The sequence below is a fragment of the Notolabrus celidotus genome, chromosome 6 (assembly GCF_009762535.1).
Source record: "Notolabrus celidotus isolate fNotCel1 chromosome 6, fNotCel1.pri, whole genome shotgun sequence".
Classification (NCBI taxonomy): domain Eukaryota; kingdom Metazoa; phylum Chordata; class Actinopteri; order Labriformes; family Labridae; genus Notolabrus; species Notolabrus celidotus.
In genome coordinates, this window is record NC_048277.1 from 2,579,316 (window position 1) to 2,602,458 (window position 23,143).

Genomic DNA, 23,143 nt, shown 5'->3' on the forward strand with positions numbered 1-23,143 from the left:
TATGGCTGCTAATGTCGATTTGCTTCAAAACAGCTCTCAGGAACAGATGGGTGACGTCACGGATACTACGTCCATATTTTATACAGTCTATGGTCCTAACAGAAATCCCACCTCTGACAAGGCAAACAGCCAATCATAGTATAGGATTTTGGGGTGGCTCCTGGGGTGGGCAATTGGATTTCAAGGGGTACCAGTGCCACCCTTGGCCACCCCTCTGGACACGTCACTGCTTGTATGTACCTTCAAATATCCTACTGTTAACTGATAACACTGTTTCTTGTGTTAGTATCTTTCTCTAAACTACACACCTGCTCTGAATAGTCCTTGTTCAAATGGACACAGACATAATAAGGGTAAGATTGATGTCACTTTTTAAGCATTTGAAATCATTTATCCCACAAACATCCACATATATACTATATTTGCATACTACATTGTATTATATAATTATCTGCATATTACATTGTATTATATAATTATCTTTGCCATATTGTATTATGATATATATATGTTATATACATTATTATTGTTTACTACAACTTACGGTCATAATATATACCCATATTTATTTATTGTTTAATCTGTCATTACCAACCACAATCACACCATGTCAACCTGTCACTACTGAAACATTTTTAATACTGCCTGTAATTTCTGCTATTTAATCTAAATTCCATTTGTAACATTGTATATATCTAAATTGTATTCTATCTTAATTTATATATTTTCATTTTTACTTATTTTATTTTATTTTATTTTACTTATTGAAACTATGTCTTGATTGTACTTCTGTCTGGGTTACTGTGATAACTGAATTCTTATCTTATCTTATAAAGTCATTTCTTGATACAATGAGTAATGTTTGATTTGGATGCTTAAGGCTGTTACCTAAGTTTAAAAGTTCAGACAGCACTTGAAGGCAGCATTGACGTCGCCACTGTGTGATTAGTCTGAGCAGTATAGGCTTATTTGTTGTAGGTAAATCTATACATTATGGTCTGTTCGTCTCATGATGCCAGGCAGAGATCAGATCCAGAGCAGAGTGAAAAACAGCTCAGTCACTCAGGCAGGACAAACCTTCAGCTCAGTGAAAACAACAGATCATCCGGGTGACTGAGCAAGTAGCCCACTGTGACAGTTCAGACAGAATTACATCACTAAGCCTTTATTCGGGCCTCGTCACATGTTGTACTTTATAGGAGGCATAAAACCTCCATGGCACATTAGACATGTAAAACACAGATTCCAACTGGACCAATCACAGGGATATTTCAAAACAGAGAGGAAAAACCTCCAAGAATCAGTTCACAAAGTTAATATATCCTACTGTATCATACGTGTAGGCCTACATACTGTAACGTACTACAATATTACACCCGTTAAGTGCACTATGTTTTAGTATTTTCAAGTTGTTTTTAAGTAAGATGTAATGAAAATAAGTTAAAGGTTAAAATATAAATTTTGGAAGGCATAGATACCTTTTTATTGTTATGTTGGAGTATTATAGATTAATAGATCATTAAATGTCCCATGTTCTGATTACATCTCACACACAGTTTGAGGTCTCAGCTTGTTTTAAAAAATAAAAGCAAGTACAGTAGTTTGAGCACAGTGCAGCTTCTCTCTCTTTAATGTTTGAAGTAAACCATGCCTAACAGCATTCATTTTGGCATTTTCCTGGTAATGTCACTTTATTGAAGGCAGTGTGCAATTCACATTGCTATTACCGTTTCAAAAAGGATACAATTTTATATATGATACTACTCAAAAGTTACTCACTACTTGAGTAGTTTTTCCTGAGGTACTTATTTACTCTTACTCAAGTACTGAATATTCTTACTTCTACTTGAGTCATCATCATTGTAAAGTAACAGTACTTTCACTTAAGTACTGTTTTGGTTTACTCTACCCACCTCAGCACCCTACCTACACTAAGGGGTGCTTTGCATGTAAGGTTTAACTATCTTATTACTTTAATGTTTTGTATTGATTTTAATGTTGTTTTATTATTTTATTAATTTTAACTATCTGTTTTTTGTTTTTATCTACCCAGTTTTATTGAAATGTTTAGCCTTAATTTTATCTTCAACTCCTGTCCTTATTCTTTTTTATTTATTCATTTATTTTAACTTTTTATATTGTTAATGTTGATTTGTTTTTTAAAAGATGTCTTTCCATTATTCTATTTCTGCTTCTTTCTTGTTTTCAGTGGCTGTACAGATCTTTGAATTGCATTTGATTTGTATGAAAGGTGCTATATAAATAAAGCTTGATTGATTGATTTATTGTTTGCATAATCTCGCCATGTTTATTTTAATGGCTTAATATATTCAGTGTATTATTATCTTAGAAATGTATCTTATTTTGGTGAGTTTACTTTGCTGTGTTGAATTTTAACATCTTATGTTTCCTCCAGTGTTTCCTCATTAAGATATCATGAGAGCGTTTCCTCAGTCCGTTCAGCAACTTCTTTTTTATTTTATTTTTATTTTTATTGTCTTTATTATTATTGTTGCATATATTGTGTTCTTAACTTTAGGATTGTGGGGTGGGTTTGGGTCAGGGCTGGGTTTGGGATCAGGATTGGGGGTTCTATATTTTGCTGGTCTGTAAACGTAGCGTACCAGAATTTCCCACCTGTCTGTTGCCTTCGTTTCCAAAGGTGGGAAATATCCTGTTTAAAGCTGTCAACCTTTGTGTGCGTGTCGTTGTTGGCAGCAGTTTTGTATTGATCCTCTTTTAAAAAAGCGCACGTGGAGACCTGACGCACAGCCGCAGCCACCAGCTGAGCGTCTCCGCTGTGCGAAACACCTTTAACAGCTGAATCACATCCAAACATGCTTTAAACTTAAAACACCTCCCTGATAGATGAGTGTAATATGAGACCACATGATGTTTGTTCCACGTGACGGAAAATTGATAACAAAAATGCGTGTTTCGAGTAATTTCTTAACAATCAATTAATCGATAATCGATTAATTGTGGTCTTTCTTTTTCTTAATTTATTCCATTCGAAGTTTTATATGTACAGCACTTTCTTACAATGTCTATGTATGAAAAGCGCGTTATAAATAAAGTCTGATTGATTGATTCATGTAACAAAAAGCACTTGCACAGGTCTTTATTAACTTGAAAAAAAGTGGGCGTGGTTCGTTTTGGCTACACGGAAGTGACGTATGGCTGCTCTCCTCCTGAGGCGGACTAACCCGGAAGTAGGCGGAACTTCATCTCCGTACAACACGAAGCTAACCGCCAGCCCCCTGTCCTCCAGGCTTTGGTTCTGTCTCCAGGTCTCCAGCCGTTCATCATGGTCCAAATGGTGGGTTCGCTTCGGAAGGAGCTGGCGGACTCCCTTTCCACCTGCAAGGTGCTGGTGGTCGGCGCGGGCGGGATCGGCTGCGAGCTGTTGAAGAACCTGGTCCTCACCGGCTTCAAGAACATCGAAGTGGTCCGTCTCAGTTCATTCTGTTAGTCTGTCTGAACGAGCTAACTGTCAGGTCTTTGTGTTGGGCTGCGTGTGGGGATGTGCGGGGCTCAGCCCTGAAACCTGGCTTTCACATGAGTATTAGAACAAAGTGTTGAGCTTCATCTTCTTATTGTTCACTGAGCGCTGTGAACAAGGAGAGACACGAACACTGCGGGGAGCTCGTTTGGCGCCATTATCACCGCTTGGTTCGCTGTATCAAGTCTTAGCCAGCTAGCTAAATGCTAACTGAAACTCCCTTGTGTGTGGTTACATTAAAAACAAGGATTATCATGATGCACAGCAGCCATTAAGACATTAGAGATGGGGTTAATGGCTCTTTGAAGGGAACCGGATCTTGAGGAGCCGTTCCTTTCAAAGAGCCGTTCAAAAGACTGGCTCTTTGGCTCAGTGTTATATTTATTTATTTTTTAGAAGTCAACCAGGGGAACTCGTTTTTATCAAGGAAACAATCACTGGTAGCAGTTAGATTTGGATCAGAATAATTTAAACTTACACATAATATATACATATACTCTATTGGTGAGACTTATTCTGAAATATTGATTCTAATTTCATTTGGCATTGTAAACATTCCATAAGATGGTGCCATATCCCCATGCTTCCACAGTGAGATCACTATTTAGAATTTCCTGTCAAAAACTTTGTGGCACTATAAAAACTACGCAGGCTAGATAACAACTTTACTGTCAAACTTTCCACACAAGAATATTTAAACAAGACAGAAACAAATATATATAAAAATTATAAACGAGTTCACTTAAAAGAGCCGTTCAAAAGACAGACTCGTTCATGATCGTCACATCTCTACAAGACATATGATGCTAACAGCAGTTACTTAGGGGTGCAACGATACACAAAATTCACGGTTCGGTTCGATACGTTTTCAATACAGAAAATGACCAACATTTGTTTCAGCTCAAAAGCACAGTTTTGAAATTAAATGTATCAGGGGCAGCTCTACGTGACACATGTTCTGCTGTGCATGGGGGGGTTGCGTGCGCGATACAGAGAGCAGAGAAGAATTATGAACGTGCGACCATGTAGAGACACAATTTACATCTGGTCATGTCAATAAGATAAATAAGGATATTTAGTCTGTTACATAAAAGAACAAGGTATAGACCTGATCTATGAGAACGGTAACCTTAAATCACTTCTGCTTTGACTTCCAAGGGGGGGCGGGACCCGGCAGGGAAAACACTGTCCGGTATCAGGCTGAAGTCTTCCACAGCATGCAGTGTAAGACCACAAGTAATGCATATACGCACTTTAAAACCACATCACCCAGTCTAGCATCACTACAGGACCACGGAACAACTCTGCTCTGCAACCAAAGAGGACACTCGTGCTTCCCTCTCGTGCGGGCGCGCTCTCACACACAGAGCAACATATGAACCCAGCAGACCATCTGACGAAATATTCCATATGAAGCACAGTTAAAACAAACCTGACCAGCTTGGACTGAATGAATGTGGGAGGAGCGCGCAGTTCAGTGGAGCTGCGCTGGACAATGCAGCCCGGAGTAGTCGAGCGCAGATCCTCTGAACTTTCAGCACAGAGCACCTCGTCAGAAGTTGATCAAATGAATATAAAATTGAGTATTGTTCGGTTCATAGGGCGTACCGAACAGTGACCACTGTATCCAACGGTTCAATACAGATACATGTATTGTTGCACCCCTACATTTACTGTAGGTGTGTGTTTTATGTTACACGTTACAGATTAACCGACAGCTCGATCAGGCTCTGTATAGAGGACTCATTCAGTAAGACTGACTTTCCATGAGTCCGGTTCTCTACACAGTTAATCACACTTTACTTCATGTGCAGGGAGACACACCGTTAAAGAGTAATCCCTCAGGCTAATAATAAACTCAGGCTGTTTCCGAAACGGCCTGCTACATACTACCTACTAATGTAGTAGGTAGTAGGTATTGCCTACTATGTACTGCGTTTGAATTTAGTATGTAGTATGACTGTTCTGTTCGATCTGTGTTGCAGTACGCTGGGCCAGACTTCACTAGATTTCAGGTTTTGGAAGTGCGAAGCCGTTAGAGAAACTGCTTCTTTAGCATCCACTTATGATTTAAAAAGTTAGGAAGTGGTTTATATGGAATTCAATAACTTTCACAGCACCCAAAAACAGATTTCCTCCCGTCAAAAAAAGAAGGAAAAAGAAAAAGAGGAACGAGCGCTGTGCATTATGGGAAACAGTGCACGAGGCAGACTGGTCTGATGCATTCTGTGAAATTTTCCTGAATCAGTAGACATCCGGGTAGTTTTGGCACACTGCAGATTTTGCTCTTGTTCACATACTACTTACTGAATTTAGACCACATCAGTACGTACTGCTAGGATAGTAGGCAGTTTCGGAAACAGCTTCTGTTAGTGGAGAAGTCCAGTAAATGACAGGAGAACAACAATAAGGCTCTGATGTTTCAGCTTATTTGTAATTTTGTACTTAATTTTGATCAAACAGCTTCCCATGAGACTTATTGTTTAAAAAAATAAATCACAATATCATTTGAACGGATGATTTTAACATAATCTGGAGAAAAAAGCTGCAGACAGACATGATGCAGCACAATATCTCATATACCAAAGAATACAGAACACCCCTAAGAAGACGACAGTGCAGGATAAATGTATTTACTCAATGTCAATCAATCAATCTTTATTTGTACAGCGCCAAATCACAACAAACGTTATCTCAAGACTCTTTTACAAACAGAGCAGGTCTAGACCACTCTATGTCAAATTATGAACAGAGACCCAACACCAAGACAGGATAAGACTCAGTCTGACCCCACTTTAATCCACCATGAGCATTGCACCTCACAGTATTTAGCTAGTTACAGTGGAGAGGACAAACTTCCTTTAACAGGCAGAAACCTCGAGCAGAACCAGACTCATGTTAGACGGACATCATGCCTCCACCGAGTTGTGTCTGGTATGTTTGGTTTAACTGTGATGAGGGAACGACGTGGGGTTTTTTTATGATTCAATTTATATAACTACTCAAAAGAGGCATATTTAGAAATAAATGACACATTTTAGTGTTGGGGAAACGGGACTATTTAGTTCTCAGTACAAACGTATTCGCTGTGATGTCAATAACTATGCCTAGGTGTCTCAGAAGTTTTACTGAAGGCTAGGGAGGACTGGAAGCTGACGGTCTTATGAGCACAGGTGAAAGTCTTGTGTTTCATGTTGGTATGTATCCTGTAGGAGTACATTTCCCACTAATTGTTTATAAGAAAGGCAGTTATGATCACGTAGGACTCAGTTGCACTTGAAGTCCACCCACCGCAGGGTCAGGGTGAGTGAAACTCTGCAGCCTGGAGAGCATCCTTCACCGTTCCTCTCGTCTAAGGAGCTGGAGAAGCTGTTCTCTCTTTCAGTTTGGTGGTTTTTAAAGTGACAGGTGCATTTATTAGCCGTCTTCACCGCTGTCTGACATCCCGCTGTCTTCTTCTGGTATGACACAGCTGTCAGCTTCTTCGTTGGTGTACTAACAGCTGTTCCTCTCATTCATGTCGTTAGGTCCTCTGTGAGTCATGAAGTAGTGATGCAGTGAGGCACACTGACAGTGAGATCTATTTAGAGTGCTGTGTTTATTCAGTTAAAGTATCAATATTTAGCCTGGCATATCTGTAATTGTATCACAAAGTTAGGATGATGATATATTGCTGTATCAATGTTTATCCCCACTTCATTATCTCAGCATGCTGGAGCAGGGAATCAGAAAGCTGCAGTCAGGGGTGTGCCATTCATTTCATCTTAATTCAAAAAGTTAATAATATCTCACTTGTGGTTTTAACAATGTGCAGAAGGATAACATTGCGTACTTCACTCGTTTTGCAAAATGGGAATATGCAGAGGGAGAGAAACGAACACTGCGGGGAGCTCGTTTGGCGCCATTATCACCGCTTGGTTCGCTGTATCAAGTCTTAGCCAGCTAGCTAAATGCTAACTGAAACTCCTCTGTGTGTGGTTACATTAAAAACAAGGATTATCATGATGCACAGCAGCCATTAAGACATTAGAGATGGGGTTAATGGCTCTTTGAAGGGAACCGGATCTTGAGGAGCCGTTCCTTTCAAAGAGCCGTTCAAAAGACTCTTTGGCTCAGTGTTATATTTATTTATTTTTTAGAAGTCAACCAGGGGAACTCGTTTTTATCAAGGAAACAATCACTGGTAGCAGTTAGGTTTGGATCAGAATAGTTTAAACTTACACATAATATATACATATACTCTATTGGTGAGACTTATTCTGAAATATTGATTCTAATTTCATTTGGCATTGTAAACATTCCATAAGATGGTGCCATATCATAAACCTTGATTTCATTGCAGTGACTTTCTCACCAAAACCCCCTCAAAACAGACCCACTGTTGATTCATATTTAACTTTCATTCTTTTCAAACCTGTGATCAGCTCTGTGCTGTGAACAGGTTACACGTGCGTGTCAGTGAGGAGCGTGCAGATCAATCGGTAAAGGCATCCAATAGTTGAGCACAGATTTCGTCATCTCTGGGAAAATATGTATCAAGCTTGTTGTGGGTTAATAGAAAGCAAAACTAAAACGGCCCTTTAGTTAGAACCCAGACGTGAAGTCTTAACCCAGATAAACCTGGTTTCAGGTTTGTGAGCCTGACCCTGCAAAGCTCCGACATGCAGACAGCAGAGGAGGAGGAGAAGTCGAGGCAGCTACATGAAAATGCGTTAAAACTCAGCGCAGGTATTTTCAATCACATGACTGTTTTGGTAGGAATACTTACTCGTCAAGTTATGACTGCACCTCTGACATTTAATCACCAATTGGAACATCTTGAAACTGTTATTTCTGGTTGTTGTGCTACATTTTACAATTTAAATCTTGAAGTCTTCTTTGAAACCGCCCACTCATACTTGCATTGTAGGATGTCAATAATTACTGTAGTGATTTCAGTGTTTTTGTATTGTATTTACTTCAATGACTGGGTTGATGTATAAAAATAATAATAATAATAATAATAATAATGATGCATTAAAACAAACAGAGTTTAAATAACAAACAGTAAATAAAACACAATTTAAAAAGTTTGAAGTGAATGGACAGAGGAGTTGTGGTCAGATGGAGTAATCCAGTTTAAACAGATGGGTTTTGAGTTTGGATTTAAAAATGTAGGAGTGAGTCAGTGTTATGGAGGTCAGGTGGGAGAGAGTTCCAGAGCTGGGGAGCAGAGCAGCTGAAGACTCTGCTCCCCATGGTAACAAGGCGAGCAGGGGGGACAGTGAGGTGGATGGAGGAGGAGGATCTGAGGGTGTGGACGGGTGTGGCAGTATGGAGGAGGTCAGAGAGATATGGAGGGGCGAGGTTGTGTATGGATTTGAAGGTGAGGAGAAGTATTTTGTAGTTGATCTGGTCTGTGTTCATGTACTTAATCCAAGCCAAGAAGCAAGAAACCTTGGTGTTTTATTTGATTCTGATTTTAATTTTAAACCACATGTTCGTTTTATCACCAAAACAGCCTTTTATCATTTAAAGAACATTTCTAGAGTGAGGCCGTTTCTCTCTCTGAGCAACACAGAGAGACTAATGCACGCTTTTATAACCAGCAGGCTGGACTACTGCAATGCCCTCCTTTCTGGTCTTCCAAAGAACACAATTAACAAACTGCAGTTAATACAAAATGCAGCAGCAAGAGTTTTAACGAGGACCAGAAGGAGAGCTCACATTACGCCTATTTTAAAATCTTTACACTGACTGCTTGTTTCTTTTCGTATTGATTTTAAAATTATTTTACTAGTTTTTAAGGCGCTGCATGGCCTTGCACCAGACTACATCTCAGAGATGCTTTTAGTATATAAACCAGGTAGGTCTCTCAGATCCTCCAGCTCCTCTCTTTTAGCTGTTCCTAAGAGCAGAACTAAAACATTTGGTGACGCTGCTTTCAGCCACTACGCTCCCAAACTATGGAACAGCCTGCCGGAGGATCTGAGAGGAGCTGATGGAGATATTGAGACTTTTAAACTTAAACTAAAAACATATTTATTCAGTCTGGCTTTTATGTAGGGTTTAACAATTTTATTACCTACCTTTTACTATAATATTGATTTAAATGTTGCTTTATTATTTTAGTAATTTTAACTGTTATCTTATTCTATTTTTATGTATTTATTCATTCATTTATTTAATTTTATTTATCTACTCAGTTTTATTGATATTTTTCAGCCTTAGTTTTATTTTTCAACTCTTATCCTTACCTTTTAAATCTATTTATTTTAACTATTTTTATTTCTTAATTATTTCTTAATTTCTTTAACTTATTTTGATTACACATATTTTATTTTGGTGTGCATTGGTCTCTATTTTATTTTATTTTTATGTTCTTATTTTTAATTTGTATTTTTATTAGTTTTATTATTATCATTATTATTATCTTCCACTAATATGTCTTGCCATTGTTTCATTTCTGCTTCTTTCTTGTTTTCAGTCGCTGTAAAGCACTTTGGGTTGCATTTTATTTGTATGAAAGGTGCTTTATAAATAAAGCTTGATTGATTGATTGATTGATTGTGACGGGGAGCCAGTGGAGCTGCTGCAGGATGGGTGTGATGTATTTGGATGGAGGCGGTGCGTGTGATGATACGGGCGGCTGAGTTTTGAACCAGTTGAAGTTTAGGGAGGGTTTTGTGTGGGAGACCAAACAGAAGGGAGTTGCAGTAGTCCAAACGGGAGGTGACGAGGCTGTGAACAAGAATGGCAGTGGAGTGGGGAGTGAGTGAAGGACGGAGACGGTTAATATTGCGGAGGTGAAAGTAGGCGGACCGGGTGATTTGGTTGATATGGGAGGTGAAGGAGAGGGTGCTGTCGACGATGACACCCAGACTCTTAACCTGAGGGGAGGGAGAGAGGGACGAGTTGTCGATGGGAATGGAGAAGTTATGGAGTTTGTTTAAAGGGGACATATCACGCTTTTTTCATCAATATATATTGGTCTAAGAGGTCCCCAAAACATGTCTTTAAAGTTTATGCTCAAAAAAACACTTTGAAATCAGATTTTGGTCTGCCTGAAAAGTCCTCTTCTTCAGTCCTCCTCAGAACACTCTGTTTTCTCTCTGACCACGCCCCCTCAGGAAGTGGATGTGTCTCGGCTCTCCAGCACGTTGATCTAATGTTTACATGTTGGCTGAAAATACACGGCTGCTCAGAGATCGCGTTACTTCAACCCTCTGAATCTGATCCTGATGGAGAGGCACCTGTAGCAGGACCTTTCTGAAGGATTGGTCATAGATTTAGTGTTTCTTGTTGTTTTATTTATCAGTATGTAGACGTGTGTCTTGGTACACAGCTACGAACATGTAGCTATGTGGCTATGCTAACTAGCGCTAGCACTTATCCATGATAAATAAAAATCATCCACTAGATCTTCAAATCTGCAGACGTGGGGAGTAAAACCGACCTCTGCCAGAAAGGCAGCAGGACCTTTCTGAAGGATTGGTCACAGATTTAGTGTTTCTTGTTGTTTTATTTGTCAGTATGTCGACGTGTGTCTTGGTACACAGCTACAGCTACAGCTATGAACATATAGCTATGTGCCTATGCTAATTAGCGCTAGCACTTATCCATGATAAATAAAAATCATCCACTAGATCTTCAAATCTGCAGACGTGGGGAGTAAAACCGACCTTTGTGTTTATTAAGACAGCCTACAACTAGCATGCCTCCCTCCTAAGCTCCTTGTTAGCACACATTTGTGCAGGTAATGAAAAACGGAGGAGGGATTCATTATTATTTTATACAGTCTATGGGCTGAACAAGCTCCGAGCTCTGACTCCGTGACAGACCGGATATTGTTGTTACGTAACAAAAACACTGAAGTCTGAAACGGCTCGTTTCACACACATTTACAGAAAGGTGGAGAAATCAGAACAGGGGCAGAATGGATTTTTTTCATTCTCGGGGGGTTTGTAGACATGCCAGGGAAACATATTTCAGGTAAAGAACCATTAAAAAGTCAATTTTGCATGATATGTCACCTTTAAAGTAGATTTTGTGCCAATATAGATTTTAAAGTTTTATGTTTTTGGTGTCTTTTTGCCTTTATTGGATAGGACAGCTGAAGAGAGAGAGGAAATGTGGGGAGTGGAGAGTGGGGGAAGACATGCAGCAAAAGGTCGAGAAAGGGAATTGAACCAGCGACCTCTGCAATAAGGACTAAAGCCTCTGTACATGTTGATTTAAGCCCAAGTGGCATTTTTTTCTGACAGTTTAATTTTGGATTTAGGGAAAGCGCTGACCTCAGATTTGATAAAAGCTGCAGCAAGTTTGTATATAACTCCTGTTTTCCTTTTAAATGTGTTTTTTTCTTTAATTAACATCATAAACATCTAATATACTATTAACAAGTGCAAGCATGGTGTTTTATTTTGAAATTTGCCAACTATCACTGCATGTGGCTGTGCAAAACGTGCTGTGATACCAAGTGGACAGCACGTTTTGCACAGCTTTTCTCCTCGTTATGTAAAAACACACCTTGTTGGGGGCTGCTTTTGTTGCAAAGACTCCCAAACTCAAAATAAGTGTTGCTTTCGTCTAGTGCTGCACCTCTCTCGCTGGTCCTGCAGGTCGGCATTAGATTCCAACAAGCCCAGCCGTGCGTTGACCGTGTTCCATCACTGTTGCCTGCGTTTTATCAAATCTCTTAGCTCCAAAGCAGCAAAGGTTGTTTTGCAGTCAGCTGCTATGCTTGTTCTATGCTCCTCTAGCAATCTAGCTATGTTGGCTAACGAGGGGACGTCTGCCTCAGTCTTTTTTGGCCGTTTTGTTGATTTCAACATTTTACCTTCAGAGTCTTCAGGGTTCTGATTCTGAAAAATCTGCTCTCATTCAGTTGATGTAGTGAGTAAAAAAGTATTCAGAGTTTAGCTGCAAGAGATGGAGATGACGCTGACTTCACATGCTCATCCAAACTGGAAGTCCCAAATTCTAATTAAGTGACTCCCCTAGGTTAATGGCAGGGCTGTGGATGAATGGGAAGTGTGCAGTCTGTCAGTACTTTCAGATGTTAGGGGCTGTGTGTGTTTGTGATTGTCCCTGGATCCCTCACAGACTCATTGACCTCAAAGGGGTCCCTGAAGGATGCTGGGAAATGACCCCGCCTAAGGTTTAACATGAGGCGGAGTTTTGGAGATGCTAAAAATATTGGACAGATGAAAGTCATTGGAGCAAGAAAGAAGCTGTGGGATTATTTCAGGAAGTTTAGGATTACCAGGAAGATGCTGAAACAGTAACTCAGATTAGAGTCGTACTTGTCCGTCCAGGCTTCCATTAGAGTAAGCAGTTACCACCAGGTCTGTGTGAAGCAGAAATGTGCACTATTATTGGGGAAGTGCAGTTGTGTGTCATCTGCATGTTTGTTTGAGAAGGTACCATTTTAAATGTCCCTGTTTAGAATATATTACTTCCTCCAGAGGACTAAAAGTACCAGGCCAAGTGTGGTGGAGGAAATAAGTGTGTAATGAAAATAACCGGAGTATAAGGTTCCTTTAAAAGTCCTCTGGTTCAAGAAACAAACTTGTAAACGTCCTCTGAGCTGCTCATTGTAAAACCTTAGTGCATTAGTTGTAAAGTTGTTCTGTGCTGGTGTTGTTCTGAGGTCAGTCTGTGATATGATACACATCACTCATGGTTGTTTTGATTTCACAGATTGACTTGGACACGATTGATGTCAGCAATCTGAACCGTCAGTTCCTCTTCCAGAAGAAGCATGTCGGCAAGTCTAAAGCACAGGTGAGTAAACATCATTAACCTCTGTCACTGGTGGTACTGATGTTTTGAAGCCTTGTTTACACTGAATCTTTGCTGCTTTCTAAAACAACACACTGAAAATGTTCCTCACAGCTTCCTGTACATGTTTGTGTAACTCTAAATTTGTTCTTGTTGACTTTAAGGTGGCCAAGGAGAGTGCCTTGCGGTTTTGCCCATCTGCAAATATTGTTGCATACCATGACAGCATCATGAAGTAAGTCTCTGTTTCCTGTGTGTTCTTGAATATCACAGAGGGTGCATTTCGACCAAGGGTTCCGGGGTCTTTTAGCTCCCAGAACTACTTTCCCCTGAACTAAAAGGTTCCTGTGCCCCCATTGTTGTCTGCGTTTCGACCGCGGGCTAAAGTCCTGGGTAGATTGTGTAAATCAGGCCAGTGAAGTATGGAGAAGAAAAAAGTAAATGCACTACACCACCAGACCAGTAGAGGGCAGTAAAACAAAGAGGAATGCCATTCATCACAGATGACACCATAGAAGCAGACGGACAGGCAGGTATCATTATGAGCAACACACCAGTTAGCCTGTTAGCATGAAGAGACTCAGCTGGTCTGTTTTAGATGGTGCTATATTTCATCACAGATGGATTCACTGAATCAACACGTGAGAGGAGATAAGCGCGAGTAGCAAAGACGTTTCAACACGGCTTTAAAATCCTTTTGAACTCAAAAAGCCGTGGCAGAGATCGGCCGGTGTTTTGGTTTAAACAGTGACCCTGTTAACTGGAGACTTTCAGCCGGATGCATCCCTCATAAACGTCTTTAGACCATCATTAAATATCTGATGAGGATATTTTGAAATCTTAATAAAAACGAAACTAGTTTGCATTCCCAGGAACTCCCTCTGTGTTTCAACAGCTGTGTAAACTCCACAAACACTGACACGTTCAGCTGAAGGTCTCCAGTTTACAGGGTCACTCTTAAAACCGTAACACCGGGAGAGACGCATTCACGGTGGGCTGAGAGAAGACTACTGTTACAAGCTGCTAAATCAAGAGAATCACAGCTTCTTCTTTTGAAAAGTACACACACATACAAAAAAGATAGAACAAATCAAAACTAATGAAAGAAAGAGAAATCAAGTGAATCACAGATGTGTGTGATGTTATTGTGGACGGCAGGTGGAATAAAAACACTGAGGTTAATCTACCAATCAGAAACATTCAGCATTGCAGGCCCTGCCCCCCGAAAGCCCCGGGACCTTTGAAAAGTACTACCCCCCTAGCAGGGGCTTTTCAGGGGGGAGATTATCTACACCTGAACTAAATTTAGACACTAGATCCACCGGTCGAAACGCACGGAGTTCAGGGGTAAAGTTCCTGCGATTGAAAAACGCCTAGAGTATATACTTGGTCTTGATGGTTGTCCTCTTTGTTTTGCTTCCCCTCAACAGCCCTGACTACAACGTGGAGTTCTTCAGGAAGTTTGTTCTGGTGATGAACGCTCTGGATAACAGAGGTAATATGATCAGTTGATGTTGGCCTTTCACAAGTGTAACTCTTTTTTTGGTACATGATGTGTGATATAGCCTCTGCAATATCTTTTATCCATCACAGTGCTGCATCGTTAATGATGTTACAAATAGTTCCTGGGAGAGAAGCCTTTAGTGAGTTACTGTGGCTGATTGTGCATTGCCTGTCAGACCTGATTGTCTGATGGGTACCATAAAGATCTGTTTGAATGCTTGTTTAGCAATATTTATGACCAAACAATCCACTGACTAAGTACTAAATCATAAATCTGTGTATGTAATCTAGTTACCTCAAAGTAGCACTAGGATACTAAAATACAAAAGAGTCCAATGCAGAGCTTGTTGGAGGGTTGAAACCATTCATCAAATAACTCAAGTACCTCACTTATTAAAAAAAAAAAAAAAAGCCTCTTAAAAGCAAATGATTCCTACAGACAGGACTCAGTCTGATCTCATCATAATCCACCATGAGCAGAGCACTTTGCAGCATTTAGCAAGTTACAGTGGCAAGGACAAACTTCCTTTAACAGGCAGAAACCTCCAGCAGGACCAGACTCATGTTAGACACACATCTGCTGAGACCGTGTTGGAGAGAGGGATAGAGGGAGATGAAGAGAGAGAGAGAGATGATAGTGGGGGGACGGTTTTAGCAGCTGGAGTCTGGCACGTCCACAGCAGCAGAGATCCAGAGGAACCTACGAGACAAGGGAGCTCAGGGACTCCAGAAAGGTCTATGGTTAGTAACTTTAATGGGACAGGAAGAGTTAAAGTAAGAGACAGGCAGAGAGAGGAGAGAGAGGGAAGACAGGATCCCAGTGTGTCAGTTCCCCCAGCAGTCTAAGCAGCATAACTAAGAGCTGGTCCAAGCCTGATCCAGCTCTAACTATAAGCTTTATCAAAAAGGAAAGTTTTAAGTCTACTCTTAAAAGTAGAGAGGGTGTCTGCCTCCCGGACCCTGACTGGTAGATGATTCTAAAGGAGAGGGGCCTGATAACTGAAGGTTCTACCTCCCACCATTTCTTATCTGATTAATCACTAGAATAATGGATAGGATACTCGATTACTAAAATACAAGATAGTAACAGAGTTGATTTAATACTGACAGCAGAACCAACAGATCTGAGTTTATTAATGTGATAGTTGTTTAAACGAATCCTCGTCTCTCCGTAGCGGCTCGTAACCACGTGAACAGGATGTGTTTGGCAGCAGACATTCCTCTGATAGAGAGCGGCACTGCTGGATATCTGGGACAAGTCACCGTCATCAAGAAGGTACAGTATGCCTCTCCTTTATTTGGTTTAAATACTAACTGCATTCACCCTCCTGACAGTTATAAGTGATCTACTATCCCAGCGTGTCATATTAATTTGTTTGTGTCTCTTCTTTTCCAGGGAATGACCGAGTGTTACGAGTGCCAACCGAAGCCCACGCAGAAGACCTTCCCAGGGTGCACCATTAGAAACACTCCATCAGAGCCCATCCACTGCATTGTCTGGGCCAAGTATCTCTTCAAGTGAGGCTTAGTCTCATCCAAGTTCATCTGATTTATGTACCATAGTTGGACTGATCTTTAACGGTCCTCCTGCCTTTCTTTCTTTCCTCCACAGTCAGCTGTTTGGAGAAGAGGATGCAGATCAAGAGGTGTCCCCAGATACTGCAGACCCCGAGGCTTCTTGTGAGTTGGAGAACTCAGTTCAGAACTCATATCAATCAATCAGACTTAATTTATAAAGCGCTTTTATACAATGACATTGTAACACAAAGTGCTGTACATGAAACGACTAAAAATAGAATAAATTAAAAGAAAGATATATTTAAAAATATAAATATAAGGACCCCCCAAACCTAATCCCAACCCCAGCCCGACCCCAAACCCACCCAACAATCCTAAGGTTAAGAACACAATTTATGCAACAACAATAATAATAATAATAATAATAATAATAATAATAATAATAATAATAATAATAATAATAATAACAATAATAAATAAAATAAATAAAAAATAAAAAAAGAAGTTTCTGAATGAACTGAAGAAACACTCTCATGATATCTTAATGAGGAAACACTGGAGGAAACATAAGATGTTAAAACTCAACACAGGAAATTGAACTCACCAAAATAAAATACATTTCTAAGATAATAAAACACTAAAATATTAAACCATTAAATGAAAAATAAAATGCTACACTTAAAATAAATAAATAAGATAAGATAAATAAAAAATGACTAAAATTTGAACTAGATAATAAATAAATAAATAAAACTGTTCTAAGAATGAAACTCAGTTAAAGAGACACTAAAAAGGTCAGTCTTGAGTTTTCTTTTAAAAATGTTGATGCTCTGTGCAGCCCTCAGATCTTCAGGTAGGGTGTTCCACAGACCTGAGGGTCATGATGATAAAAAGCTGCCTCACTGTGAGTCTTTGTTCTAGCTTTTGGTACCATTAAAAGTCCACTACCTGAAGACCTGAGGGCTCTCACTGGCTCATATGATAAAAGTAAATCTGATAAATAAGAAGGAGCAAGACCATTAAGAGATTTAAAAACCAATAAAATCATCTTAAAATCTATGGCTGTTCCCTAGGGTGACATGATATTGGGGGACAGCTATTAAAGGGCTGTAGTGGTGTAACTACACACAAGTTTGGTTCAGTAGATTTTAGGTATGGTGGTAAACACATAAAACGTGTATTTTATTAGGACATTGGAGACCTTACACTCTGTCTAAAGTGCAGCATCGACAGTTCAGGCTGCTCTGATTTCTTTTTTCAAATTACATTTTAAATAAAATATTATTCTAAAAAGTATTATTAAACATAAAGGATTAATAATAATGCAGAGCCCCCTTCAAGCACCAAATATGAGCAGAGTTTGGTGAGAAAATGTCAGAGGTCTATTTGCCACATAACGATTAAATATCCGTACCAGAGTAGTAAGGTTATTAATGACTAACTATGCTGAATTTCTGTGTTGTTTTATGGCTGAGTGGTGTTGTCTCTGTGCGTTAACACCACAGATTGGATGTTTGCAGAGTTAGGTCTTCAGAAGCTGAACTGTGAAACTTGTATTCTGTAAACAGGGAATCCTGAAGATACAGCCGCTCGCGCCACCGCCTCAGAGAAGGACGGAGACATCAAACGAGTCTCCACCAAGGAGTGGGCTCGCTCCACAGGATACGACCCGGTCAAACTCTTCAACAAGGTATAATGAGTACACGTCACACAGAATCAGACACAGCACAGTGCACAGTAAGTTTCTGTCTGATTATTCAACCCCTCTGGTTTATTCCCAGCTGTTCAAAGATGACATCTCGTACTTGCTGACGATGGATAAACTGTGGAAGAAGAGGAAAGCTCCTACTCCTCTGGACTGGCAGAAGCTAAAGAACTCTGGTATGTTGGTTTAAATGTCACCTTTAGCTTTAGTCAGACTCGGCCTGTGTACGTCACCTTCAATCAATCTCAATCAATCTTTATTTGTACAGCGCCAAATCACAACAAACATTATCTCAAGACTCTTTTACAAACAGAGCAGGTCTAGACCACTCTATGTCAAATTATGAACAGAGACCCAACACCAAGACAGGATAAGACTCAGTCTGACCCCACCTTAATCCACCATGAGCATTGCACCTCGCAGTATTTAGCTAGTTACAGAAAAGCTTCCTTTAACAGGCAGAAACCTCGAGCAGAACCAGACTCATGTTAGACAGCCATCTGCCTTGACTGAGTTGGGTCTGGAAAGAGGGATAGAGGAGAACAAGAGAGAGAGGGAGCGGTGATAGTGATGAGACGAGTAGTAGTAGCTGTTGCCGCTTGAGTCCAGCACGTCCGTATCAGCTGGAGTCTGGAACGTCCACAGCAGGAGGACGTCTACGGCAGCTCAGAGGAACCTACGAGACAAGGGAGCTCAGGGACTCCAGAAAGGTCTATGGTTAGTAACTTTAATGGGACAGGGAGAGTTAAAGTAAGTGATGATGGGAAGGGGGTGAAATAGGATCCCAGTGTGTCAGTGTGTCAGTTCCCCCGGCAGTCTAAGCCTATAGCAGCATAACTTAGAGCTGGTCCAAGCCTGATCCAGCTCTAACTATAAGCTTTATCAAAAAGGAAAGTTTGAAGCCTACTCTTAAAAGTAGAGAGGGTGTCTGCCTCCCGGACCCTGACTGGTAGATGATTCCAAAGGAGAGGGGCCTGATAACTGGAGGTTCTACCTCCCATACTACTTTTAGAGACCTTCAGTCAGTCTGCTGGGCTGCTCTGGACTGATGGAGTCAAGGGGTGTAACAGTCAGAGGTTTTAGTGGTACAATTAAAGTCAGATTCATAATCACTGTTTCACTAACCTGATTATTATGCATTCATTAAGCACATAAGCACTGATTCATCATGAAACTGTCTTTTATCTGGTGATATGTCTGGTACATCCTGGATGAATGTCATATTTCCCGTTCTCAAAGATTGAAAGTGTCATCATTCATGTTCGTCTGATGATGCTCATGAAAGAGCTGAGCTGTACCTTCATTTTACAGAACTATGAATAACCAGGAGTTTAACATTATAGCCTGCTGCTGCTGCTGGAAACATTTAAGGAGTTAATCGGTGATCGACATGTAGCTGTTTAGATGACATTACCAGGTGTTGAGTTCAGTTGTTGACGTGGCCTGACTGTAGTCTGTTATTATGAACTCTGACTAAGACATGTGCATGTTGAAGTGTTTTAAAAACACACTGTAACCGAGGATGCGAGGTGCTAAATATTTATTGAATATCTAAGTAAACATATTCTTTATTACACTTGGATTGTGCCAGAGAAAGGAAGAACCCGACAGATGGAGAGAGTGAGTGTGAATATGGACATAAATACAGACATGAAATGAAAACAGGACGTTTGATCGTGGAGTCTATTAGTGTGTGAAATCTACTGCAGTCTAACAGAGATAAAGGGAGACAGCTAAGTGCATTAGAAGATCTGCAAATTGTATTTTCGGCCACAATTGTCAGTTGTTACATTGACCACAGTAGGGATGACCACAATTAATCGATTATCGATTAATTGATTGTTAAGAAATTACTCGAAACACGCATTTTTGTTATCAATTCTCCGTCACGTGGAACAAACATCACGTGGTCTCATATTACACTCAGCGATCAGTGAGGTGTTGTAAGTTTAAAGCATGTTTGGATGTGAATCAGCTTTAACCCTCAAAGACCGAGACGGCCGCCGGCGGCCACAAATAGCTCTTCTTCCTAAATGTTTAATAACTTTTGAACCGCTGATCCTATCAACAAGCTTTAAAAACTCAGTTACAGCGTGCATTCTCAGCTTTCCATCGATACCACATTTGTCTCATTTGCATATTCAGCGGCTGCGTGGTGACCGTGATGACGCCATCACATTTTGCAGCATTGATTCGTCAGGGAAACCTACGTAGTTTCTTCCTCTGAGCCAATTGGCAATGGGTGTAGATTCTTAGTCCCACCCCTGTGTATCGATTGGTTCAAAATGTAAATGTCCAGGATGTGTTTCGCCATGACAACCTTCTACTCCACCAATAAACGTGTTTTTTGGGGGAAATTTGAATGTAAAGAGCGGAAAACAAGACGGAGAATCCCTATACAAAACCCGACAGCAAAATCAAACAGATTTGCACGTTATTTGAACTCAAAATAAAAAAATAACAACACGAAGGTACACAACAGAAGAGGCACTGGCTGTTTCCGAAATCGCCTACTATACTAGCAGTACGTACTGATATGTCCAAAATTCAGTATGTAGTAAGTAGTATGTGAACAAGAGCAAAATCTGCAGTATGCTAAAACTCCCCGGATGTCTACTTTGGGAAAATATCTCAGTATGCATCGGACCAGTCTGCCTCGCGTACTGTTTCCCATAATGCACAGCGCTCGTTCTGCTTTTTCTTTTTCCTCATTTTTTGACGGGAGGAAATCTGTTTTTGGGTGCTGTGAAAGTTATCAAATTACATATAAACCACTTCCTAACTTTTGAAATCATAAATGGATGCTAAATAAGCTTTTTATTTATCGGCTTCGCCGTTGTTTACTTCCGCTTTCCGAAACCGGAAATCCAGCGAAGTCTGGCTCAGCATGCTGCATGACAGATCGGACAGAACAGTCATACTACATACTAAATTCAAACGCAGTATGTAGTAGGCAATACCTACTGCCTACTACATTAGTAAGTAGTATGTAGCAGGCCGTTTCGGAAACAGCCACAGTTTCTAATTTTATCAAATTTTGCCGAGGAGTCATCTGATTCTGACGCAGACACAGCTGGGGCAGAGAGGAGGAGTGCAGCAGCTGCATCGATCCTTTCCAGGACATATATAGTATATATGTTTCTGTAATTTATGTGTATAATTGGTGAAGATCATCTGCACTTTTTGCTCATTTTTACTAAATAATTTACATCTCTCATTATGTTCAGAGTTAGTGAAAATAATTTACAATTTGTTTATTTGCACTAAGTGTATTTCAATTCATTTATGAAGACAGTTTCCACTATTTGTGACCATGTTTGCATGTGTTCATGATCAGAATGTATTTATCTGAAAGGTCACTTTTACCTCTGTGTCCTAATTTATGATATAATAACATCTCTACTTACTCTAAGACCTTTTTTGGACACATCCACAGGGTCAGTAAATGAAACATAAGAATACACCTGCTTTTTACACTAAAAAACGCCTTAGAAAATACTATAATAAATGGCTCTGTAAAGGTTTGATAGTGACAAAAATTTACTTGGAAGTCTAAAACACCTAAGTCCTGATGTTCTGTCTGAGTTCACAGTAAAAAATGACCTAAATTTCCAGACGATTTTTAAAAAACTGAAGTATTTTCATCCATTATCAGACAAAACTAAAGTAAAACTGGTACTTTAAATGCAGCACAGTGAAAGATAAGGTTCTCCTGAATAAAATGATGTATAGCACTTGATGCTGAGTGCTTCAATAGGTTAGAAAAACAAGATAAATACAGGAGAGTCTGGCGCCCCCAAAAATGGTCTAGGTCTTTAAGGGTTAAAGGTGTTGCACACAGCGGAGACGCTCAGCTGGCGGCTGCGGCTGCACGTCATGTGCGCTTTTTAAAAGAGGATCAATACAAAACTGCTGCCAACAACGACACGGACACGAAGGTTGACAGCTTTAAACAGGATATTTCCCACCTTTGGATACGAAGGTAACAGACAGGTGGGAAATGTTAGTGCGCTGTTTGCTGACCAGCAACATCAGAGCCGTCTGAGCTTTTCTGACACTGGACTGATTATGACCCGGTTGCGCTCCCGCCTGACACCTGATCGAATACACACGTTAATAAAAACGAGTAGACAGAAAACTGGACACTGTGAGTCTGAAGTACGTCCCTGTTAGTAGTCTCAGCCTTCACTTTATAAGATTATGTCCGCGTAGAATATTTTTAAGAGCCTGATCGTTGATAATCTGCGTGTCAAACATGTACCCGTATTCAATACTGTCAGTTATTTGCATTATGTTGCTGTAGAAAATACAATTAGGGGGAAAACAACGTATTTGGCATTGTTTTTGACGTAAGAATAATAATGTTTTTTTTAATCAATTAATCGATAATTGATTGTTAACATTTCCAAAAATCGATCACGGAAAATACTAAAATGTACATCCCTAGACCACAGCAATTGCCTCGAGTTTAAGCCTGGAGCTTTGCATGCACATCAGTTTCATGAGTCACAAACAGTAGAGCATGTACAACAGATAATAAATGAGTTTTAAAGGTGACATATCATGCAAAATTGACTTTTTAATGGTTCTCTACCTGAAATATGTGTCCCTGGCATGTCTACAAACCCCCCGAGAATGAAAAAAATCCATTCTGCCCCTGTTCTGATTTCTCCACCTTTCTGTAAATGTGTGTGAAACGAGCCGTTTCAGACTTCCGTGTTTTTGTTACGTAACAACAATATCCGGTCTGTCACGGAGTCAGAGCTCGGAGCTTGTTCAGCCCATAGACTGTATAAAATAATACTGAATCCCTCCTCTGTTTTTCATTACCTGCACAAATGTGTGCTAACAAGGAGCTTAGGAGGGAGGCATGCTAGTTGTAGGCTGTCTTAATAAACACAAAGGTCGGTTTTACTCCCCACGTCTGCAGATTTGAAGATCTAGTGGATGATTTTTATTTATCATGGATAAGTGCTAGCGCTAGTTAGCATAGCTACATGTTCGTAGCTGTGTACCAAGACACACGTCTACATACTGATAAATAAAACAACAGGAAACACTAAATCTATGACCAATCGTTCAGAAAGGTCCTGCTACAGGCGCCTCTCCGTCAGGATCAGATTCAGAGGGTTGAAGTAATGTGATCTCTGAGC

The 23,143-nt window shown here is 40.1% G+C and overlaps 1 protein-coding gene across 1 annotated transcript in view; it reads left to right on the forward strand.

Moving 5' to 3' along the window:
- Positions 1-3,191: 3,191 nt before the first annotated feature.
- uba2 (ubiquitin-like modifier activating enzyme 2) overlaps positions 3,192-23,143 on the forward strand; it is a 33,620-nt gene continuing 13,668 nt past the window's right edge. Inside the window, exons 1-9 of the mRNA XM_034685485.1 lie at positions 3,192-3,448; positions 13,184-13,267; positions 13,429-13,499; positions 14,695-14,759; positions 15,943-16,043; positions 16,164-16,285; positions 16,380-16,447; positions 17,854-17,975; positions 18,067-18,166. Of these exons, the coding sequence (XP_034541376.1) occupies positions 3,308-3,448; positions 13,184-13,267; positions 13,429-13,499; positions 14,695-14,759; positions 15,943-16,043; positions 16,164-16,285; positions 16,380-16,447; positions 17,854-17,975; positions 18,067-18,166 (874 nt within the window). The 5' untranslated portion in view covers positions 3,192-3,307. The remainder of the gene's footprint in view (positions 3,449-13,183; positions 13,268-13,428; positions 13,500-14,694; positions 14,760-15,942; positions 16,044-16,163; positions 16,286-16,379; positions 16,448-17,853; positions 17,976-18,066; positions 18,167-23,143) is intronic.